Here is a 22,218-nt window from a genome sequence, read left to right on the forward strand (position 1 = left end):
TTCATTAAATATCCTTGTACTCTTTTATCTCAAGTCCTTACATTGATGGCAGTATATCTTCCTCTTCCTTATTTTTATTGGAAATACTGTTCTGAGCACATGCTTATTTCCTCTGAACCTCACTGTACTATGTTGTACAACTTAATATAAAAGTACTGCTAATTTAAAGATAATGATTTTCCACCTTTCATCTGATGGGGAACTTTATTATCTCTGCTTCCAAATACAAACTTCTATTATCAGTTGCCCCACCCCTCCAAAGGCTATAATTCTGAAGGCTTAATACTGTATGTTTTTGTTTCTTTGCTGCAATTAGTAAGATAATATAACAGTACTTACTTACTCATGGAGCCCTTCTTGAGGAGCTGCCAATTCTGCAACTACTCAAGAATTTCCCAACATTTTATGGCACCCGAAGGTTTATTACCGTGTTCACAAGAACAGACCAATCCAATCCATACCATCCCATCCTATCTCTCGAAGATCCATTTTAATATTGTCCACCCATCTACGCCTTGGTCTTCCCAGTGGTCTCTTTCTTTCTGGCTTTCTCACCAATATCCTATGTGCATTCCCTATCTCCCCCATTCGTGCTACATGCCCTACCAACCTCATCCTCTTTGACTTGATCATTCTAATTATACTTGGAGAAGAGTACAAGTTGTGAAGCTCCTCATTATGTAGTTTTCTCCAACCTCCTGTCACTTCATCTCTCTTCAGTCCAAATATTCTCCTCAACACCATTCTCAAACACCCTCAGTCTATGTTCCTCCCTTAATGTCAGAGACCAAGTTTCACAACCATACAGAACCAGAGGCAAAATTATAGTTTTGTATATCCTAATTTTTATGTTTTTGGACAAGCAGACGAGAAGACAAAAGGTTCTGGACTGAGCTGTTTACTTCTAGATCAACCTCCTTACTTGCGTCAATTAAAGTTTGTGCGTTTTTCTTTATGGTATTTATATTTGGATGATAATTTAACAATGTTATGTTTAAATATTCTTGCATATCTCAACTATATATATATATATTGCTCATAATTATTCTTTATTATATTACTAATATTGCACAGATCCTCTGATACTATGCACTAACTACAATTTTAGGATAGTTAAAACAACGCTTACTTCTTCTGCATCCATTCCAACATCATAAATCTCTGAGAAGACTATCTGTCAACTCTGCCAGGGCAAGGCCTTTACAATATCCATATTCACTGCATTAGTTGCCACCTTTCCTATTTGATCAGCTACAGTGACAGTGATATTACAGTAACATCACAGATAAAGATCATTGGTCCACTTGCAGCAGCAGCATTATTCACAGAATTGTATCTGTATAGAACACAGCTCCTATAATCTTCCCTGCACTAGGGCTGTGCAGAATACAAACTTTTACATCAAGGGATAGAAGTTCATGTATAAACTGTACAATTCCTGCACCCCAGTATATGGTTTTGTATTCCCCTTGCACTCTCACCTCTCCTTATTCACACTGCCTGAGCATGTGTGTTTATCAGCAATGCAACTGCCCATCGATCAAATGCAAGGAGCACTATCAGTAAAATGTGGCGGACACTAAATCAAAAGTGTAATGTTTTTCTCTATAATAATTGGAAAGTGCACACATATTTTGCCAAACAAAGTATACAAACATCCATGTAAAAGGGGGTAATTATATTAACAATAAAATCAAACATGAAATGAAAGAATAACCTGAGCAAAAAATAAACAAAACCCCAAAATTAATTCAAAGCAGCTCACATATTGCTTGCAGTCCAAAAATGAAAAATTCCAATCATTATGGAACAAAACCAAATTGTCAGGGCAGCCTACACATAGACAAGGTTGCTTAAAGGAGATCGACAACAGACCAGAATTTGGGGTTGACCTCCAAGCATGAAGCCACAACAAGCAGTGCTTGAGGTTCAAAGAACCCTACCTCACAGAATGTATTGTCACGTGTTTATGGTTCCATGACCAATAATAACAGGTCCTGAAGTGGTTGACTGGATTTATTAATGCCTTCTATTACAACCTCTCTTAATCACAATCAATTACAACAGCTCAAAATCAATGCCTGCCTCAGATTCACTCCATTCTGACTGGACTACAACTGTCTTCTCGTCTAGTCCTCCTCCTACTGTGACTGACTTGGTTCAGAGTTACTTTATGACTTCTGCTTTACAAATGCTTTAGTCCTTAGTTCTCCATTCTACTGAGACTGCTCCAGTTCTTATCTGGTTGTCCATTTATAAAATGTTGTATCCTAGGAAATGTTGGTTGCTCACTGGTATCCATGGACACGCCTGTGGATTCCACAGAAACAAGCTGTTTTCCAAGTGTCTACAACTTTCCTTCTTGTATCCATGAACACACTCGTTGTTTCCACAGCAATGAGCTGGTTTGTGTCCAAGAATTTTATCTATGCGGAAACATGTTTGCCAAGTCGTTTCCTAGAAATGGCCTACATGTCACAGTATGATGGCAGAGGAAACAGGAAGTGCATGTGCACCAGATGCACAAGTAAAATGCTGCTGTTCAGGTGAATCTGGTGTGCTGATACTTTGCCATAGCACACCATGTTCACATGGCCATTTAAACGAAACAAAGCTTCATCTGCAGAAAATCTCAGCTCTGAATGGAGGTTGTCATCATGAACTCATTGACAATATAACTTAGAGAAATTACTGGATCACATGGTTGCAATTAATGTACAGCTGTGGTTTTATAAGACCACAGTATCAATAATTTTTTTGGTCCTCATGGTCTTCCTGGATATTCTCACTTTTTTAGTTAACCTTTAAGAGACGGCCATTTAAATTCCGGTAGTGGTAGCGGGACGGAATTAATTTAAATGCCCGCCACTGTAGAGTAATAAAAATTGTAATCATGTTACTCAAAATGCTGTGATTTCTACAATTTTTGTGATAAATGAACGAAATAAACGTTGCTTTTATCTAGAAAGAATATAGAATCAGTTATTGTAATTTACCGATTTTAAAATCTCTAAAATTTTTACACTGATGCCAAAAAAAAATTTTCCCCTCAATTTCGAACATCTGTGCACAAAAATGCATACAGTTCCTGCACAAAACATTTCTGCAGTCTGAATGCCTGCTAGTGACATCATGCTCTAACTATGGCTTGTGTTACTACAAGGTCCGATGTTTACGCTTCGTTCATTCTCCAGTTCGTAGGTTCCTTTTGGTATGAACGAGTGTGGGCGATGTGTACTCGTTCGCAGAAACACTGACTGTTTTATCTCGTATAGACAAACAAGAAGTAGTCTGTTTTGAAATATAGCCGAGCAGTGTCAGAACATTCAAGGCTAGCGTTGTGTTTAGCTGTCCACCATGGCCTCGTATTTGGAAGACGCTTATAAATGACACCGATTCAGACTGTTGTACCGATGACTCTGAGAGTTGCGAGGAAGAAAGTGAATCAGAAATTGAAGTCGATGAAGAACCATCATCTTCGTCGGCAACCTGGGGACCACCACACCAGCGTGGCAAGAGGAGTGTGAATAATTAGTCAGGTGGAGCTGTGGGCAAATTGTGGCAAACAGTTATAGCATCTGTCGTCGAACCTGGAAATGGACAAATAAACTATTTTTCCATCTCCTGGATCTGAACAGTTACATCCTGTTGTCACACAGAGAATTTCGTCTCGCTCTTGTGCGGAACATGCTGGAAGGGGTCCACTTCGCCCTCAACGGCCCAGGGGTCGAACCCCTGCCGTTTCATTGGAGATACTCGATTAGAGAAGCTCAAACCACATCACTGGCGGTTGATTTCGACGAAGAACCATCATCTTGGTCGGCAACCTGGGGACCACCACACCAGCATGGCAAGAGAAGTGTGAAAAATTATTCAGGTGGAGCTGTGGGCAAACTGTGGCAAACAGTTATAGCATCTGTCGTCAAACCTGGAAATGGACAATTAAACTATTTTTCCGTCTCCTGGATCTGAACAGTTACATCCTGTTGTCACGAAGAGAATTTTGTCTCGCTCTTGTGCGGAGCATGCTTAAAGGGGTCCACCTCGCCATCAACGGCCCAGGGGTCGAACCCCTGCCGTTTTATCGGAGATATCTCGATTATAGGAGGCCAAACCACATCACTGGCCGACTTCCTCTACTTTGCAATTGAGGTGTCGTTTGTGATTTTCGCGTGGGAAACGAAGAACCGTCCGGACAAAGTGCGTGAAGAGCGACGTCAGACACTGGATTTCCGGATGTTTCCAAGATTTCCACACGAAACCAACAGTCCGTTAGACAACGCAGGTGGGAAGAGAGACAACTTATAAAGCTGGTGACCAAAAATCATGTAAGTAGAAAAAGAATTTATAACTTAAAATTAGATTTTAAAAGCCGGCCGCACGCGTGGACTGCGCGATGACATATGGCGTCATTCCTCCCCTTGACTTTATTTTCATGACGCCATATGGAGTCGCTCGGATCTTAAAGGTTAAGGCACTTAACAGGCTTACTAGACAAGTTCTCAAGTCCAGTTCCAATACCATCCACCTTCTCTTTTATTAATACACAATATTTTTGTTACCTATTGAATGTTTCTGTGGGGAACTGCAGCCCCAAAATATTTTGTTCTGCATTTTTACATTTCACACAATATTCAAAATATTGTAACATGACGACTGAAAGCTGGAATACTGGAACAAAAAGAGGCAGGCAATGGCACAGTAAACACATTTCCATGACAATAAATAAATATGCAATAATAGGAGAACTGCTGGAAGCGGTGTTTTCTATTAGGTCCATGCCAAGGCTACATAGCAAGGACTCAGCAACTGTCCAGTCAGTCTTGAGTTGCATTGTCAGAAGCCGCTATCTAGCAATGACTAGTAATGACCAATTAACAAAGAGATGACTTTATGTGTGTTGTAATTGTAGCTATCTAAGGAGGATGTAAATCAGTGAGACTGTTATAGGTATTTACAATTATTAGTTACAAGCATTCAGTAAATCAATTATCACTCAAAACTCAGTGTCTAACCACTAGCACATCAAAATATTCATATAAAAATTCAATGCCTCAATGTAAATTATCCATGCTCAACATAACAAAATTACTGAAACTACATCTTTACAAAACCACAGCTATACAGTTCAAAATGGTTATGAACTGCTACCAAAATGGACGTAAGGTAAGTAGTATTTAAAGGCTCCCACAAAAGAAACAATATCAAAGGCAATACCAGTAAACAGGATGCAAGAGAAGATCATTATTTTACTGGAAAAAAGGGAAATGTTATACTGTGCCCAAGGCAATTTCAACCCTATCACACTAAATAGGAATGGACAACACAATGAAAATACAGTGAAGTCAGAAGCAGTTCCAAGTTTATTACGTAGCAGTTATTTTTACTTATAACAATATATATTATGATATAAAGACTATGCAATATAATACACAAATCTCATGTAATTATGCAGTCTTTATGCAAATCAGAAAATATGAAAGTACCATCTCATTAGTAACTACTAATTCTGTATTACATCTATAATATTGTGACATGTTGTGCTATGGAGTACACCCCCTCCCTCCCCAGCGGTGACGTGGTGGCATCGGAGTGCTGTCGTTACTACAGTAACAAGCAAGTCAACACCCTGCCCTCTCCCGTGATGACGTGACCACGGGATGCCGCGGTTGCTATGCACAAGTAAACAACTCCTGACAGCATTGCTAGGCTATCGGTAAACACGTGACTAGGCAACAAGGAAGCAAGGCTTTTTCCCATTGTCCGGCTGAGGGTTATAAGAGAACTACACTGCCTACGAAGACAGTTGGAGTATAGCAGCAGTTGCGGAAAAAAGAACCGGACGCGTGTGTGATAATCAGTGATAGCTTGTGATAACCGAGAATGTATTGGTAGTGAGTAATTAAGTTGCACTTGTATAACTCCTGCGTTATAAAAACTTGTAACTACTGAGGATAGAGTGAATTGATTATTGTGTAGGGTTGTAAATTGTGTAAACCCGTAACAGTGTTATAATTAATTGTAGCCAAGACTTGTAGGTTTTTAAATAAACCAATTAACATCTGAATGGCGTCTTCAGTGGCAATAAACACGTTACAATATCTATACATCTGACCTGCCTGTGAAAGTGGATGAGTGAAAATCTACAAGAATACATAAACATTTTGGTAATATCTAGGAATGCTTACAATAATATCACCAAAAAGTTAATTTTAGGTTAAGAAATAAATTAGTTGTTCATGGGCTGAGTTCGCTGAATTGTACAAATGGAATAATATTTTGGACTTGAAGGCCTCACAGCAGTGACTACGAAGAGGAACATCTTCCAAGATAATGCCATGTAGTCCTGTAGAAGTTCACTGAAATATTGGAGAAATATATTGTGAATCATTGTGAATTACATTGACATTAAATGTCAATATTAATTGAGGCATAGATCTATGAATAAGTTTCAATAAATGGCTGAAACATGCTGGGCATTTTGATCTGCTGATTAAAAGACTAGTTGCACCAAACAGTACCTGTGAATTCAATGCGAGTAGTGCATCAGTAATAATGACTTCTACTGAACTCTTCTCATGTATTCATAAGTTCAAACATAGTTTACAACTGGACCATGAAAGAACATTGGTTACGTTTTCAATATTGCTGAAAAGAAGGTATGAAATGTTAGATGGGTCAATTTGGATTCTAATATTTTACTGCTACTTTGTACAGGTGTATACTGCTTTAAGAATCTTCTGTATTGCAGCTGCGAATTGGAACCAATCTTTTGTGATTGATGATTCCAGTACCAAGTGCTTCTTCATCAGGTTGTAGAAGTTGAATTGCCTGTAAAAGAAAAAGGTAAATAATGTGAATATATAGTTCACATAGCCAAGAACACACTTCCTTCTCCTTGACATGTGCTTATAGCTAAAATTCACCTCATTTAAATGTCTCATTGCATTACCTAGCCAAAGGGCTAAGATTACCTGACAAGGCCAGAAAATCAGAAGAACCCTTACTTGTGCTCAACCAGGCTTAGGACACAAGTGGGAAAGTCATCTTCATAGTATTTTTTAATTTAAATTACCATATGGCTAAAAATATCTGAAAAAGTTCATAGGTTCAACTTTCACTGTATGGGTAGGAGATCGGAACACAGATCAAGCCACTTAGTAAGTATTCCCTGTGTATTTCTAACAAAATGGGGGGGGGAGTAAAGTTAGCCTTTGTACTTATTTATGTAATCAAACACTATTCCAGGAAAACATATTGGTGAATGGACATACAGCTCCATCAACTGACACCGACATTAGATGGACGTGAGTGACCAGTTTCATGCCTCTGCCATTTTAAATACAGTATTTGGTACCTACTAAACAGAGACTGGGAGGGCCCCAGAGCAAGACTGGACACTATGGAGAACAAAATATCTTGCACCTTGCCAAGAATCAAACCTCAGTCTGACTGAGCTATCCCAGAAGTGGTAATGAAAAATACAAGTATGATGGAATAATTTGCAACAGTTTCACTACAACTGGCTCCGACTGCCAGGGTTTTATGCTGAATAGTCATTTAATTTCACTCCACAGAAACTCTGGTATTAATAAGGTTGTAATTGAAAACAAGACAATATTCATGACACAGAACACCACAGATCCATGCACTGTAGAACCAAAAAAAAGAAAAAAAAAAAAGACAAATGAAGTCTGGTGCTGCACCACACCTGTTTTTTTTTCATATTTTTCAAGTGAATTACACAGTGCTTCCCATTGAAGCCTTATTAATGTAAGCTTCTGGAACCCATATAAGAGTAAAAAATTAAGGACTGGCTCTCAGAACATCAGGTGATCTCTGCAAGATCAACAAAGAACAAAGGCTGTGCCATAGCTAAGGTGGTTAGTCACTGGATTCCCACTGTGGTGGCCCGCATTTAACCTCATGTCAGGTCATGTTGGGGTGGGCTCTCTCCAAGTACTTTGGTTTCCCTTGCCAATTATCATTCCACCAATTGCTCCACACTCATTAATTAACCCATCAGCCAAAACTACAGTCTCAATACTGACAGTGTTGGTAAATAACCAATTACATTAAAACAAAATAAAAGTTCTACCCTCTTACAGCAAGCCAACTAATAATACAGGTGTCCCTCATTTATGATTTTTTGCTGCAACGAAGCATGTTAATTTGTACTTATTTTTCATTAATGAAACTCATGTTCGGTACAATGAACAACTTATGTAGATTCATAAGTTCAGCAACTTTAATATCTAAAGCACATAGAAATTTCATTTTCAATTTACAAATTTTCACATTATGAACAATTTTCATAGAACAAATTACCTTCTCAACTAGTGGGATACCTGCATATCAAACATAACAACATAACATCCCCAGCATGACTCACCCCAGAACGAAAATGTAAAGTCCATGCGCATGATACAAACTGTATGACGATGTGATACAGAACATACACAGAAAATAATATTCCCCTAATTTTTTCTGATATGGTGGAGAGTGATTTAATTACTATATAAATGGGTTTCTGAACAGGAACTCCAAAATTTGTTCACAGATATAACAAATTCTTTTAATGGCAGATTTCAATATGAATATTAAATTAAAACTTTCTACTAAAACTATAAATCAGAAAACCAATTTTTCTGCAGTAAATTCTTTTAGTTCTGGGCGCTTTCTAACCTCTTTGCCACTTTTACCCTGTGAGCTTGAACAATAAACCAAACTTACTCCCCCCCTTCAATGGCAACAGATGAAACTATAGTTCATCATTTTTAATTGTATTTTACTTTCTTTTTTGGACAGAGCTCATCTTGTCAACATGTTCAGTTTAACAATAGAATTAACAAATATTCTTTGTGCTGATGTCAATTTATCATAAGTGTGTGTAGCACACCTGCTTATTTGCCCCTGAAATTTGCAAAAGTTAGTGTCATGGCTGAAATTCAGACCAGGAACTTCCCCCCTATAAGTCGTAAGATTAACCTTAGTGTCGACTAGTTTTTTGCAGTCTCATGTGGGACACTCCGTTCTATAAAATTTACTAAAAGTTTAAAAGTCCATCACTACATGTTTTGACCAATATGGTCATCATCAGGTGTTAAAATTATTGGGCTGCTGTCGTCTGTTGTTTATTTTGTTAATATACAAGTTCCTTTGATGCGCATATGTTTTTGAGTTGGTGGATTGTGTTGTCTCCTGCTGTATGTTGCACTGTGTGTCTTGTTCTGTCTGATGATGACCACATTGGTCAAAATATATAGTGACAGACTTTTAACTTTTAAAGTGAATAACTTCTAATAAATTTTACAGAACACAGTTCTGCATCAACACAAAATGAAAAGTGCAACAGGATGCTACAGTATAATAATCATAACCATTTGAGCCAACTTGTTTGGTCAATTTTATATAATTAAGAAACGTTACAAGCAAATTTTCAAATATACTTGCCTTCTCTGCAGTTAGAACACCTTTAGTTGCAAGTTCCTTCAACTTTTTGATGAGCTCTTCTGCATCATTTGATCTAAGTATCTTCTGAAATAAATGAAGCAGATCTTGTGATTTCATATTTTCACAAATGTAATACAGGTTACCAGGTTTTTAATTCATAATACAGGACATACTGTTTTTGGATAGAGGAGGAACTAATTCTGTTAAACGAACATAAAAAGAAAAACTTCTAATACCACAGCCCACCATTATAAATGATGCTCAGCATACTCAATCCAGTTTACACCTTCACCATCTATTTCCCCATTAACATTATCCTACCTCCACAGCATTCTCTGGGCCACTTTCAAAGAGGCTTCCCAACTAACAGTCAATATCCAATTCTAGTTTCTCTACTGGAGTATGTTACAAATCTAAATTCAGGATATTTTGGAGTTTGGACTTCTTCTTTGGATTACTAGGATCTTGGATACATAGAGAAAACCTGTTGTCTGTGATTGGTTGTCTGTGATTGGTTGAGCTGATGGCAAAGTTTTATGACAGGAAAATTTTAAATGTTGTCTTGAATTTATTTCTGTAGACAAGGACCAAATATAAATTCTTGTATGGATAGTTCTAATTAAGTATCAACAATCTTGTATTTTGTGAGTCTGTGTTGAGTGTTGAACATATTCACAAAAACTGTGTGTCCATCATGTTACATGGTAACAATAAAAAAAGCATAACATGGCATATACTTTCAATAATAAATATTCATAAATTCAGCATTTTTAAAATGTTCATTAAACATTCATTAGTCTTGCAACAATCATTTATTCATTTTTAGTCATATGAAAGTATCAGAAATAAGCATTTGAAAATATTTCAAAATTTAAATAGTTGGGAGCAACAGTAACACAGAGAATATGAAGTACTTAATAACAACAAGACAAGAATATCCATGATTTATTCTAACCGTCTTACAGTGCACACATTTATTCACCCCACTCTTCTCTCCCACACTACATGTTTCAGCACAAAAGTGCCATCTTCAGGTGCCCCCTGATGCACGTCAAACTACTTCACTGCATGCCCTGCTGTCTTACCAAAATAACTAAAATATATATTCGTCATATATATATTGATAAATTTTAAACATTAAAAATATTAAAACTGTTCAGGATTCGTCATCCCCACTTCGTATCTCAATACGCGAGTCACACCTATCCTATTGTGCTTTGTGTTGTGTCTTGCTCCTGTGACTGCGTGNTAGCTTGACGTGCATCAGGGGGCACCTGAAGATGGCACTTTTGTGCTGAAACATGTAGTGCGGGAGAGAAGAGTGGGGTGAATAAATGTGTGCACTGTAAGATGGTTAGAATAAATCATGGACATAAATCAGTGCAACAGGACGCTAAAATATAACAAGACAAGAATAAGTTAAAGAAAAGCTTATTACTATTCAGTTCCAAAAATAGTACTATTTTTTCTAACAGAAGAACATAAACTGAAAGTATGCAAAAATAAATACCAAGAAAACCATTTCAACCATGATAAGAAGGCAGAAACAACCCATATCACACAATGAGTAACATCTTAAATAATACAGTTAACTGAAGGCCTATTATTTGGGTAATCATACAAGGTATTGGTGGGCTGGACAAGAGCTTAAGAGTGCACAAATAAGAAATGCATACAGGTTTTTGGTGTGGATGTCCAATAAGGAAATGGGAGGTTAGTATTAAAAAGAATCAGGGAGGCCAGATGTGAGGATGTGAACAATACTATATTCACTCTGAATTATTTTGTGGTATAAGCAGTGCTGAACATTTACATCTTATTATCAAAGAGTGTATTACACCTTGAAGCTTGAAATTCATCCAAATATACTGAAAAATTCAGTTCCCATGTCGCACTAAAAACATTACACAAAAGACTAATCAGTTAATGCTATTCAGGAAAATAGTCGGTTTATTCTGAGAATTATATGAAACACAAGTATACTCTCTGTAGAGCAAATAGTAGGGTTTCTAACATTAAAGCAGGTGGTACATATAGTATTCATTGTGCTTTGAAGGGTTAAGTATATAGTTCAATATTATCACCATACACAGTCACAAGAGTATCTCAGTGAACAATATTTTAAGAGAAGAACTGAAGAAAAAGTATTTCACACCTGCTTCTGTAGATGAAAGTCTTCTTTTTCCAAAAAGGGTAAAAGCGCTGCTGCCAAATGAGGCCAATGCAGCCGCATGCTGTGCTCAATAACAATATTCAAGTTAACTCTGCGCAGAATTGGACATGACTGAAGTAGTATTAAGCTGTGAATGCAGGCATCTTCTTGTTCATCTGAGACAATTGTGTAAACACATATTAAGCCACTGGTTATGGCAGAGCATGACAAGAACAAAGAATCAAAGTGTCTAGAAAGCACTCTGCACCACATATTTCTATTCACGCCATCCTGTGTCTCACTTTGTGAAGTCCATGGTATCATGTATTTCAGAAAAATAAGTGCTAATCAGAAGAGAATTCAAACCTAATAACATTCGAGGCATGTTCCTTGTACATCACCAGTCATTAATATTCATGAAGTATTGCCCAGTTAAAGGAATGTCTGATCACAGCTTACCCTTGAGGAATGGTGCAAAGAGCACTGACTCCCATGCTGCTATGTATTCTTTGCTGCTCAGAATATGACCTAGGTCTGCTAGGTGAAGCAGCAATATTTCTAATTCACGGACCTGAAAATATGCAGTCCCATAACAAGATACATGTCAACAATATGATTAAATCTAGTGCAATGATTGCATAACTGCAAGAGACATTCTAAACAGTCGGGGTCTGAGTCATGGTAAACTGCTATTTTTCTGCTTGATTTTAGGGTGGAGGGGTAAAAGTCTGTTAATGTATGTAGTAAATGAAGTTTTGGAATGGTACTTGCACATGGTATAACTGTAGTAATGAACCACTGCAGATAAATTAAAACAGCAGATTGTCTGTAACTTTATCTCTAAGGACATTGAATGCTTGTACAAACTAAGGCTCAAAAACAGTGTCAGAAAAATGGGACATACACCAGTTCACTCTATTCTATTCGTCAATAGCAAACTGCTTTCCAGATTTCTTCTAGTTTACATGGATTCAGGACCAAAAGCTTCCAAAGTTGGATCATGTTTCATTTAAAGTACAGGCATTCAGAAAAAAAAATCTTTTTGACTGGTTAAAAAGGCCACACCAAGACAGGACTTAAATTAAAGAATATAGTAAAACAGACTTATTCACTTTTGTTATTGTTATTTATAATGTTAAAAGATTTTGAAGAGTACAATGTGTTGCTAGGAAAAACCTGTATTAGGGATGTGTCAGAGAAACTGCTTGATCAACAGCCAAATTTTGACTGCATTATAGTTAACCTTATTGAGGTTTATCATGGTTTTCCTTAATTTCTACATAAGAATGTTAAGAAAATATCATGAAGCAGGTCACAACCCCATTATTTGACAGTCTTGCCAACTCAGTCATCAAATGCATTAGAATTCAAACATTCAAACGATCAAATCAAACACTATGTAAGATTGAAGGTTTTCACGGTGGTGACTATGAAGAAAGCAGTCTTCTGGGATGTGGCACCATGTAGATATTGTGTTAACTGACGTTTCAGAGGAACGTATTGCCTCCAACTTCAGGGTTGAAGAAAAAAGAAGAAAATCCACGAGAGAGGAAGTAGTGTGAGCAGGTGCTAACAGAATTATATCGAGTCGAATAAACACACACAATATCTACACAGTGCCACATCCCAGATGACTGCTTTCTTCAAGTCAAACACTATTTAAAAGCTCAAGTGGATCCAATTACAGGATGAGAAACAAGTTCACACACCATTGGATTTAGAATGTGTCAAAAATCATACATACTCATCAAATTCAGCAGGTCTACTTCATGACATAAACTGATTCAATATTTCCATATTTTCTTATTTCTTAAAACAAAAGCATTGGGAGAAATATTATAAAGCCCTTCTTTTGTTGCAAATATCATACCAATAACACAAGCTTTTAAACAGTGTGCAAGAGACCAAACAATATCTGAAAGTCTCTCTGCTTTCTTTGTCATACACTGTGCAAGGTACTAAATGGTGTATGAACTGGCTGACATTCACTTTAAATTTCCAAATTGTTCTTTCATTAACTTGCTCATGTATGTCCCAAAGGAATTTAGTTTATTCCAACTTAATTAAAGACTTTATGTAATTTGATTTAGCAAAACTCAGACCAAATACGGAATGTCTGTCTACTACTAAATACATTAACACTCTTTAATAGTATCTCGAGAGCAAAATATATTCTGAAAGAATGGGGCACAGAAATTGTAATATTCACAATGTGCTAAGTCTGGAACCATTGGGCAATAGCATCTTCAGGACCATATCACAGTGAGATCACACCACAAGCAATTCACCCCTTTTGCTTGGACTGGCAGAAATGTTTGTATGTTTGTTTCAGTATGAATGGAGGACTCAGTGAGCATACAGTGGAAACCTCATCTAATGTTACTCAATTTAAGGTTATTCCCATTTAACATTCAATTTCAATGATCTAACGTCAATAATTTCAGTGATAAATTATCTCCATTTAAAATTTTTCTCAGTTTAGTGTTCAAATCCACTGCTCTCCAGAGAAACCTTAAATGGGTATTTCGCTGTATTTGTAACAGCTGTCAAAACTCCAGTATTGTCTGTTTCTGAACTTATGGGACACTTGTAAACTTTTAAACATGAGAAACATTAATAATTAGTACATAACTTTTACAGAATTTCCTATCATTAATGTCCATTACATGACCACTTTCCTTAATTTGTTAAGCTGAAAAATAACATGCATCAGTTTTGGGCCCAAATATATGCATGACTGTTCAAAGAATGTTGTGGGATAAACGCTGAGCAATATTACAATGTATTCAAGTCTGCAACAAAAAATATGCATTTACCATAGAATATTTGGCCATCTGTTGAAGCAGTGATGCCCAGACATTGACCTGATAAATTCCAAAATCCACACATATGCGAGCAATTAGAATAAGGGCTTGTGGGCTGTTGCTCTGTGAACTCCATATAACTTTCACTAATTCCAGTTTGTTGCATGACTCAAAACCTGGCAAAGAATAGCTGCATCCAAGCATCTCTAATTCACTTGCATATTGGAGACTCTGGAACATTTGTCTGAAACATATTAAATTGAAAATGTCTTATGACCCTACAGTGCAATTATAGAAATTCATGACAAGACAGAAATAGTGACTTCAAATAAACAGAACAGTCTTGAAAACAAAACTGTATGTAAAATTACTGGGTTCTTGGACCATCCTCAGATATTCTAAAAAAAAAACTACAGAATGCAACGTTTCACGAACTGGATCTGTTCCCGTCACGAGGTCCAGTGATTGAGGTTATCTCTTTCTAAGAGACCCAACAGAGTAGGTGTCTCCCCACTTTACCTGAGTGAAATAAATTGGGATAATCTGAACAATGTTTGAAGCCAGCAGGCATTTTAGCAATAAAAAGAGGGAATATCTGAAAGTCAAAATTAATAAGCTTGCAATGAATAAGAACATTAGAGGCCTGTATAGAGGAATAAATAAATTTAAGAGGGCTTACCAAGCTAGAAGTAGCTTAGCCCAAAATAATTTGAACAGACGAAAGAACTATGAGGGGCGTTCAAGTTCTAAGATATCTGATTTGTTTTCTCAGGACTGTGAGCAGATAGACACATGCTGTTTAGTTTAAAATACGTGTCCACTCTTCATGAATGCGTGACAGAGACTGCAGCACTGTACAGCACACAGAACTCTAGTGGAGGCAGCGAGAGTGAGGAGTGTTTTTGATACCTAAAATGGCGACGTTTTCGTTACAAGAACAGCGAGTAATCATTCGTTTTCTCCACTTGCATGGCGCAACACCCATTGAAATTCATCGCCAGTTGAGTGAGACATGTGGTGATGGTGTCATGAATGTGAAAAATGTGCTTTCGCGGGTGCAACAGTTCAAAGAAGGCCAAACGTAATGTGACAACGAACCAAAACAATCTCGGCCTCGCACCAGCTGGCCTGACAACATGGTCGAATGAGTTAAGAACGTTGTTTTGGAGGATCGCCGATTGAGTGTGGAACACATCGCCTCTGAAGTTGGCATTTCCGTGGGATCTGTCCACACAATCCTGCATGAAGACCTGCGAATGTGGAAAGTGTCCTCCAGGTGAGTGCCACGAATGCTGGCGGACAACCACAAGGCTGTGCATATGGCAATTTGCCAGGCGATGTTGACACATGATGAAGGCATGAATGGGACTTTGTTTTCATCAATTGTGACAATGGATGAGACATGGATGCCGTTTTTCAATCCTAAAATGAAGCGCCAGTCAGCTCAATGGAAGCACACAGACTCACCACCACCAAAAAAATTTTGGGTAAGTGCCAGTGCTGAAGAAATGGTGGTTGCCATGTTTTGGGACAGCGATGGCATAATCCTTACTCATTGTGTTCCAAAGGGCACTACTGTGACAGGTGCATCCTACCAAGATGTTTTGAGGAAAAAGCTCCTTCCGGCACTGCAAGCAAAACGGCTTGAAAAGGCTGCACGTGTGCTCTTTCACCAGGACAATGCACCAGTGCATTGGGCGTACGTGACTCAGCAGTTTCTTCTTGAAAACAACCTTGAAGTGGTTTCTCTTGCTTCCTACTCACCTGACCTGGCTCCTAGCGATTTTTGGCTTTTCTCAATGATGAAAGACACTCTGCGTGGTCGCACATTCACCAGTCATGCCACTACTGCATCAGCGATTTTCCAGTGGTCAAAACAGACTCCTATAGAAGCGTTCGCAGCGGCCATGGAATCATGGTGTCAACGTTGTGAAAAATGTGTACAGCTGCAGGGAGATTACGTTGAAAAGTGACAGAAGTTTCAAATTTTTTGTATGATTATTGTGTGAGAAAAAAATCGGAGACCTTAGAACTTGAACGCACAACATACTTCTCTCAGTTATTGAATGTACGTAGGGATAGTGATGTTAGGCAGACAGAAATACATATAGACGAGCCATTCGTACCCGATTCTAGTCCTTCTGAGGTTGAATTTGCTATTGTAAAGATGAAAATACCAGGTAGTGATCAAATTACAGCAGAACTGATTCAAGCAATAGGTGAAACATTACAGTCTGAGATCCATAAACTCGTTAATTCTCATGAAAAGTTAAACAATTCTATCTGGTGAAGATTTTTCTTATTTCAATTATTTATGCCCTTACATGTTTCGGTCTTCAGAGACTGTCATCAGAGGGACACCTTTACATCAATACAGTTGGAAGTTACTATTACACTATATGTTCTGAATGTTAAAATATATACATATAATATTAATACTATACAATTGGGTATAAAATCTAAAGTTTTTACAACTACAGTGTCTGTTCCAATACATTAAAATATTTGTAATTGGTTTGTTAAGATTTTATTGGAATTTATAAATCAAGTAAGTTCATGTTGTCATTCTTATTATTTCACTTGACGGGGCTTGAAAGTGTGCCACCTTGTCGTTTTCAAGAAGAGGATTCTTTGATGTCCTGTACGTGTTTGTCTGATAAGTTTCCTATCCAAAATGGTCTAAAACAAGAAGATGCTTTATTACAATTGCTTTTCAACTTTGCTTTAGAACATGCCATTAGGAAGGTCCAGTAAAACCAGGTAGGACTGAGATTAAATGAGACACATCAGCTGCTGGTCTATGGTGCTGATGTGAATCTACTTGGAGATTACACAGATATTGTTGTATGTAGACCCACTGCTGGGCAATGACCGTGACATAAGCAATTATACAACAGCTGTTGGTGGGTAACGGCTTCACAATCAAATATGATCCCATGGAAATGACCGAAGTATAACAATGAGGAACAATATTTTTAGGCAGTCTGCACCAAGATGCCATAACCAGGACAGTTAATTGAGAATCAACAGTTGGAGCAACCCAAACCCTGTCTACTGTAACTCAATACATGTGACAATACCATAAAGAAAAACACAGAAACTTTGAAACTGGTAAGGAGGCTGGTGTAGAAGAAAACACACAGAAAACTAAGTATATGTTGTTATCTCATCACCAGAATTCAGGGTAAAATCTTGACATAAAGATAAGAAACAAATCCTTTGAAAATGTGGCACAGTTTGAATATTTGAGAACAGTAACAAATCAAAATTTGATTCAGGAGGAAATTAAGAGGAGACTGAATTCAGGTAATGCTTGTGTTCATTCAGTCTAGAACCTTCTGTCTTCCCATCTGCTGTCTAAAAACATAAAAATTACAATAGACAAACCTATAATTTTGCCTATGATTCTGTATGGGTGTGAAGCTTGGTCTCTGACATTAAGGTATGAACGCAGACTGAGGGTATTTGAGAAGAGGGTATTCAGGAGAATATTTGGACCAAAGAGAGATAAAGTGACAGGAGGTTGGAGAAAACTGCATAATGAGGACCTTCACAACTTGTACTCTTCTCCAAGTATAATTAGAATGACCAAGTCAAGGAGGATGAGATGGGAAGGGCATGTAGCACGAATTAGGAAGAGGAATGTATATAGGATATTGGTCAGAAAGCCAGAAGGAAAGAGGCCACTAGGAAGCCCAAGACACATTGCTCTGTCCAAAAAGTATCTGACCTTGGGCCAGGAAAAAAAGTTCTGTATCTGGGTGATTACAGTACCTAATCGCCTTCAAAGTAAACCCCTTGTGACTACACACACTTAGTCCAGCGGTCGTTCCATCGCTGGAAGTGATTCTGGAAGGCATCTTTTGGAATGGTGTGCAGCTGCGCCATCGCATTCTGTATGATGGCCTCGCGGCTGTCAAAACGGCAGCCTTTTAGTGGTGTCTTCAATCTTGGGAACAGCCAGAAATCACAAGGAGCCATGTCAGGAGAGTAGGGAGCCTGGCGAACCTGCGGAATGCCGTGCTTGGCCAGGAAACCGTGGATCAGGTGCGATGAACGAGCTGGGGCGTTGTCATGATGTAGCTGCCAGTTGCAAGCGTCCAACAGCTCCGGTCTCTTGTGCCGAACTGCATCACGGAGATGGCGGAGGACTTCTTGGTAGTACTCCTTATTCACAGTCTGGCCTAGTGGTGCGTACTCATGATGCACAGCATCCCGGTAATCGAAAAAAAGTCAGTATCACCTTCACATTGCTCGAAACCTGTCATGCTCTTTTGGGCCTCGGCGATGTTGGATGCTTCCATAGTGACACCTGGACCTTCTTTATTGGGTCATATCCGTACACCCACGACTCATCACCAGTGATCACAGTCTTCAGAAACTCAGGATCCCTGTTGGCGCACTCCAGCATGTCCTGCGTGACCTCAAGGCGGAGTTGTTGCTGCTCCGGCGAAAGCAGTTTGGGCACAAATTTTGCCGCCACTCTTCACATGCCCAAATCCTCAGTTAAAATTCTGTTTGCGGAACCTCTGCTGATCCCAACCTCATCAGCAACTTCACGGATGGCCAAACGACGGTCCTCCATGATCAGTGTCCACACTTTCTCAATGACATCAGCACTGACAGTCTCCCGGAACGGTGCTCACTGTCCGCCGACATACGGCCATGTTTAAAGCGGTTGAAACACTCTTTAATTTGAGTGACCCCCATTGCATCATCGCCGAAAGCCTGCTGAATTTTGCGAATTGTTTCCGCTTGGGTATCCCCAAGTTTCTGACAAAACTTAATGCAGTATCGCTGCTCCAAGCGTTCTGTCATCTTGAGCGGAACAAGAATGTGGTGAACACGTGTTACACCACTTCGCTATCTGGCAGCAACAGACGCATCCGGCAGGGTTGCGAGTCAGTAAAAAATCAGGCATGCACATGAAAGTCCCTTCTACCACTACGCTCAGTTCCCCCACCCCTTTGGCCATTACTTACAGTGGAAAAAATAAAGTCGGATACTTTTTGGACATACAGTATGTGCATGGATTCAAGTAGATCTTAGAAAGATAGGATGAGGTGGTATAGACTGGATTAACCTGGCTCAGGATAGGGACCAGTGAAGGGCTCTTGTGAACATGACAACGAACCTTTGGGTTCCATAAAATATTGGGAGGTTCTTGAGTAGCTGCATAACTGGCAGTTTCTCAAGAAGGGCTCAGCTCCGTGAGTTAATTAGTTAGTCCTTTCCATCAAGATTACAATGTGAGGCATTTACATCTGATGTGCCAGTATAATGTTTGATCAGAAATAGTAACCTCTTCACTGTGGAACCATTTTGTTATAGAACAATTATGTGGAGATCTGCAAGTTAGGAGATCAATAGTGGAAATAGAGGTAAAACCATTTTGCAGTTATAAGCAATAATGATAACAGAGAGAAGGAAAATTAAGATGTTATGTGGTCATTCATTCTAGCTGTCAACATTATTAAACTAGTGAAATATTATTTTAATTGAAATGTACATTTGTTTCATTTCAGCAGTTATATACTTACAACAATAATACAAAACCTGAATTATCTAGAATATTTCTCTGGTCCCAGCAAGAGAGATGCAACAGTATAAGCTGCCTAATGTGAATATGCAAATAATGGTGGGTGGGTTAAGTTATCCAGTCCAGTCAGGGTGAGTGATTTGAAGTTATTCCCACTCTCATCCACCAAGGTCTCTACAGTTGTGATACTGCAGAGCTTAGGGAGCTTTGTGGGCGACTGAGTTGCATCTAATTTTGTCTCTTATCATGAGTGAAATGTTCTTTTACATGCTGTAAATGTACATGGGACCCCTGACTCTACTTCCCTTCTGAAGGAAGTTGTGCTATGGATTTCTATTTCCCTTAAAAATCCATCTACCTTGGCCAGGAGTGAACCCACAAACCTTGGACCACAAGATCAGCAAGGCCAGATAGTAATTAATTGGTAACTAGTATCATTTCCTGGACATAGACAAACATTAAGCACACTGACAGAAAGTACAAAAATCATGACAAATATGAATTTAAAAAATTTTAAAATATGATTCCAAACCTTCACAGTGAATGAATGCACTAAAATCTTCTCAGACAATCATCTGTGTCATGACTAAGCTGAGACCCAATGTTTCAAAGACTTTCCTATCTCCAAAAGTGTTCGTATTCAACTTGACCATGACGTGGCTGATCATGTGAAAAGGTTCTAGTGCATGTAAAATCTGAATTCAACAAACATTTGATACAGCCACACTTGTAATAAATTGCAGCAAGTCACTTTTTTCAACTACCCATACTTTCAACCGCAGCTGTGAATACCAGAATGAGAGGGTTAAATCATATAATAAGAGAAAAGTCATTACCGAATGTCACCAATATTTCTGCCAGTAAGTTCCTCCAGTGCATCAGTGCAAGAGACAGCCATCAGGCACTTCAGTGCCCTCAATTGTACTGCAACAGCACATTTTTCGCTTGAGTCAAGTTGAAATGCAAGCTTTAGCATGTAGTTTGTAAGACCACTTTCTTCACTGCACTTCAGGATATAACAAGCCCTAAGAGAAAAAGAATCAGAATCATGGAAACACGCTTATCTGCTCAAGGTCTAAATAGTACTAAACTTCCTAAAATGGCTCACTGTACCAATAAAATATACAGGGGATGAACGAAAATATGGAGACACCTCGTGAAATGCATGCCTGAATTGAAGTGTTTATTTCAGTGACATTTGTAGGTCACGCTGTTATATCTGCCCAACACCACTACCTGTACAACCTCCGCAATACGTTGCAAGCTTCATTTGTTGTCAAGACAGTGTTCTGTGCAATTTTTTGTGCATCACGTCAGAGCTAACAGAATTCAAACGCGGGCAAATTGTTGGGGTCCATATGGCAGGTGCTTCCATAACCAAGGTAGCTGAGGTTTTTGGTCTTTCACGAGGCACAGTATCAAAATTATGACCGCATACAGGACTGAAAAACCCACATCCAATAAACACAAGCATGGACGGAAATGTGTGTTGAGTGATCAAGACAGACGAACATTGTGTAGGATTGTGATGAAAAATTGAAAAATAAGAAGACTACAGCTACAAAAGTGACCGCTGAACTGAATGTCATGCTCACAAACCCTGTCAGCACCAAAACAGTATGAAGGGAACTCCATAAGCAGGGTATTTCTGGATGAGCTGCAATTCCAAAGCCACTCATCAGTGATCAAAATGCCACTAAGAGGACAGTGTGGTGCTGAAGTCATAAAACCTGGACTATGGAGCAATGGAAGATGGTCATTTGGTTGGATGAGTCCACCTTCACACTGTTCCCGACTTCTGGCCGAGTTTACATCTGGAGAACGCCATCCCAAGCTTACGATCCACATTGTTTGCTGCCAAGAGTGAAACATGGCGGGGGTTTGATCATGGTATGGGCAGCCATATCGTGGTATTCTGTCGGATCCATCATTACCCTGCAAGGTCACGTCACTGCCAACGACTATGCGACCATTTTGGGCGACCAGGTCCATCCCATGGTGCAAACTTTGTTCCCTAATGGTGATGCCATTTACCAAGCCAATAATGCCTGCGTTCACGTAGCTCACATCGTCCAGGACTGGTTTTCTGACAACAAAGATGAAGTGTCACGTCTGCCATGGCCCCCACAATCGCCATATATCAATATTATTGAGCCTTTGTGGTCTGTTTTGGAGAGCAATCTGCGTGCACGCTATCCACCTCCATCATCGATAACAGAACTTACCATGTTTTTCAGGAAGAATGGTACAAGATTCCCTTGCAAATCATA

The 22,218-nt window shown here is 38.7% G+C and overlaps 1 protein-coding gene across 2 annotated transcripts in view; it reads right to left on the reverse strand.

Moving 5' to 3' along the window:
• Positions 1-6,032: 6,032 nt before the first annotated feature.
• Positions 6,033-22,218, reverse strand: part of LOC111870713 (kinetochore-associated protein 1) — a 91,778-nt gene continuing 75,592 nt past the window's right edge. For both annotated transcript variants that reach the window (XM_023863208.2, XM_023863207.2), the window contains exons 20-25: positions 20,785-20,973; positions 14,422-14,653; positions 12,065-12,176; positions 11,609-11,781; positions 9,454-9,537; positions 6,033-6,831 (exon numbers count right to left, since the gene is read on the reverse strand). In XM_023863208.2, the coding sequence (XP_023718976.1) occupies positions 6,730-6,831; positions 9,454-9,537; positions 11,609-11,781; positions 12,065-12,176; positions 14,422-14,653; positions 20,785-20,973 (892 nt within the window). In that variant the 3' untranslated portion in view covers positions 6,033-6,729. The remainder of the gene's footprint in view (positions 6,832-9,453; positions 9,538-11,608; positions 11,782-12,064; positions 12,177-14,421; positions 14,654-20,784; positions 20,974-22,218) is intronic.

This window comes from Cryptotermes secundus, unplaced genomic scaffold (assembly GCF_002891405.2).
Source record: "Cryptotermes secundus unplaced genomic scaffold, Csec_1.0 scaffold59, whole genome shotgun sequence".
NCBI classification, from domain to species: Eukaryota; Metazoa; Arthropoda; class Insecta; order Blattodea; family Kalotermitidae; genus Cryptotermes; species Cryptotermes secundus.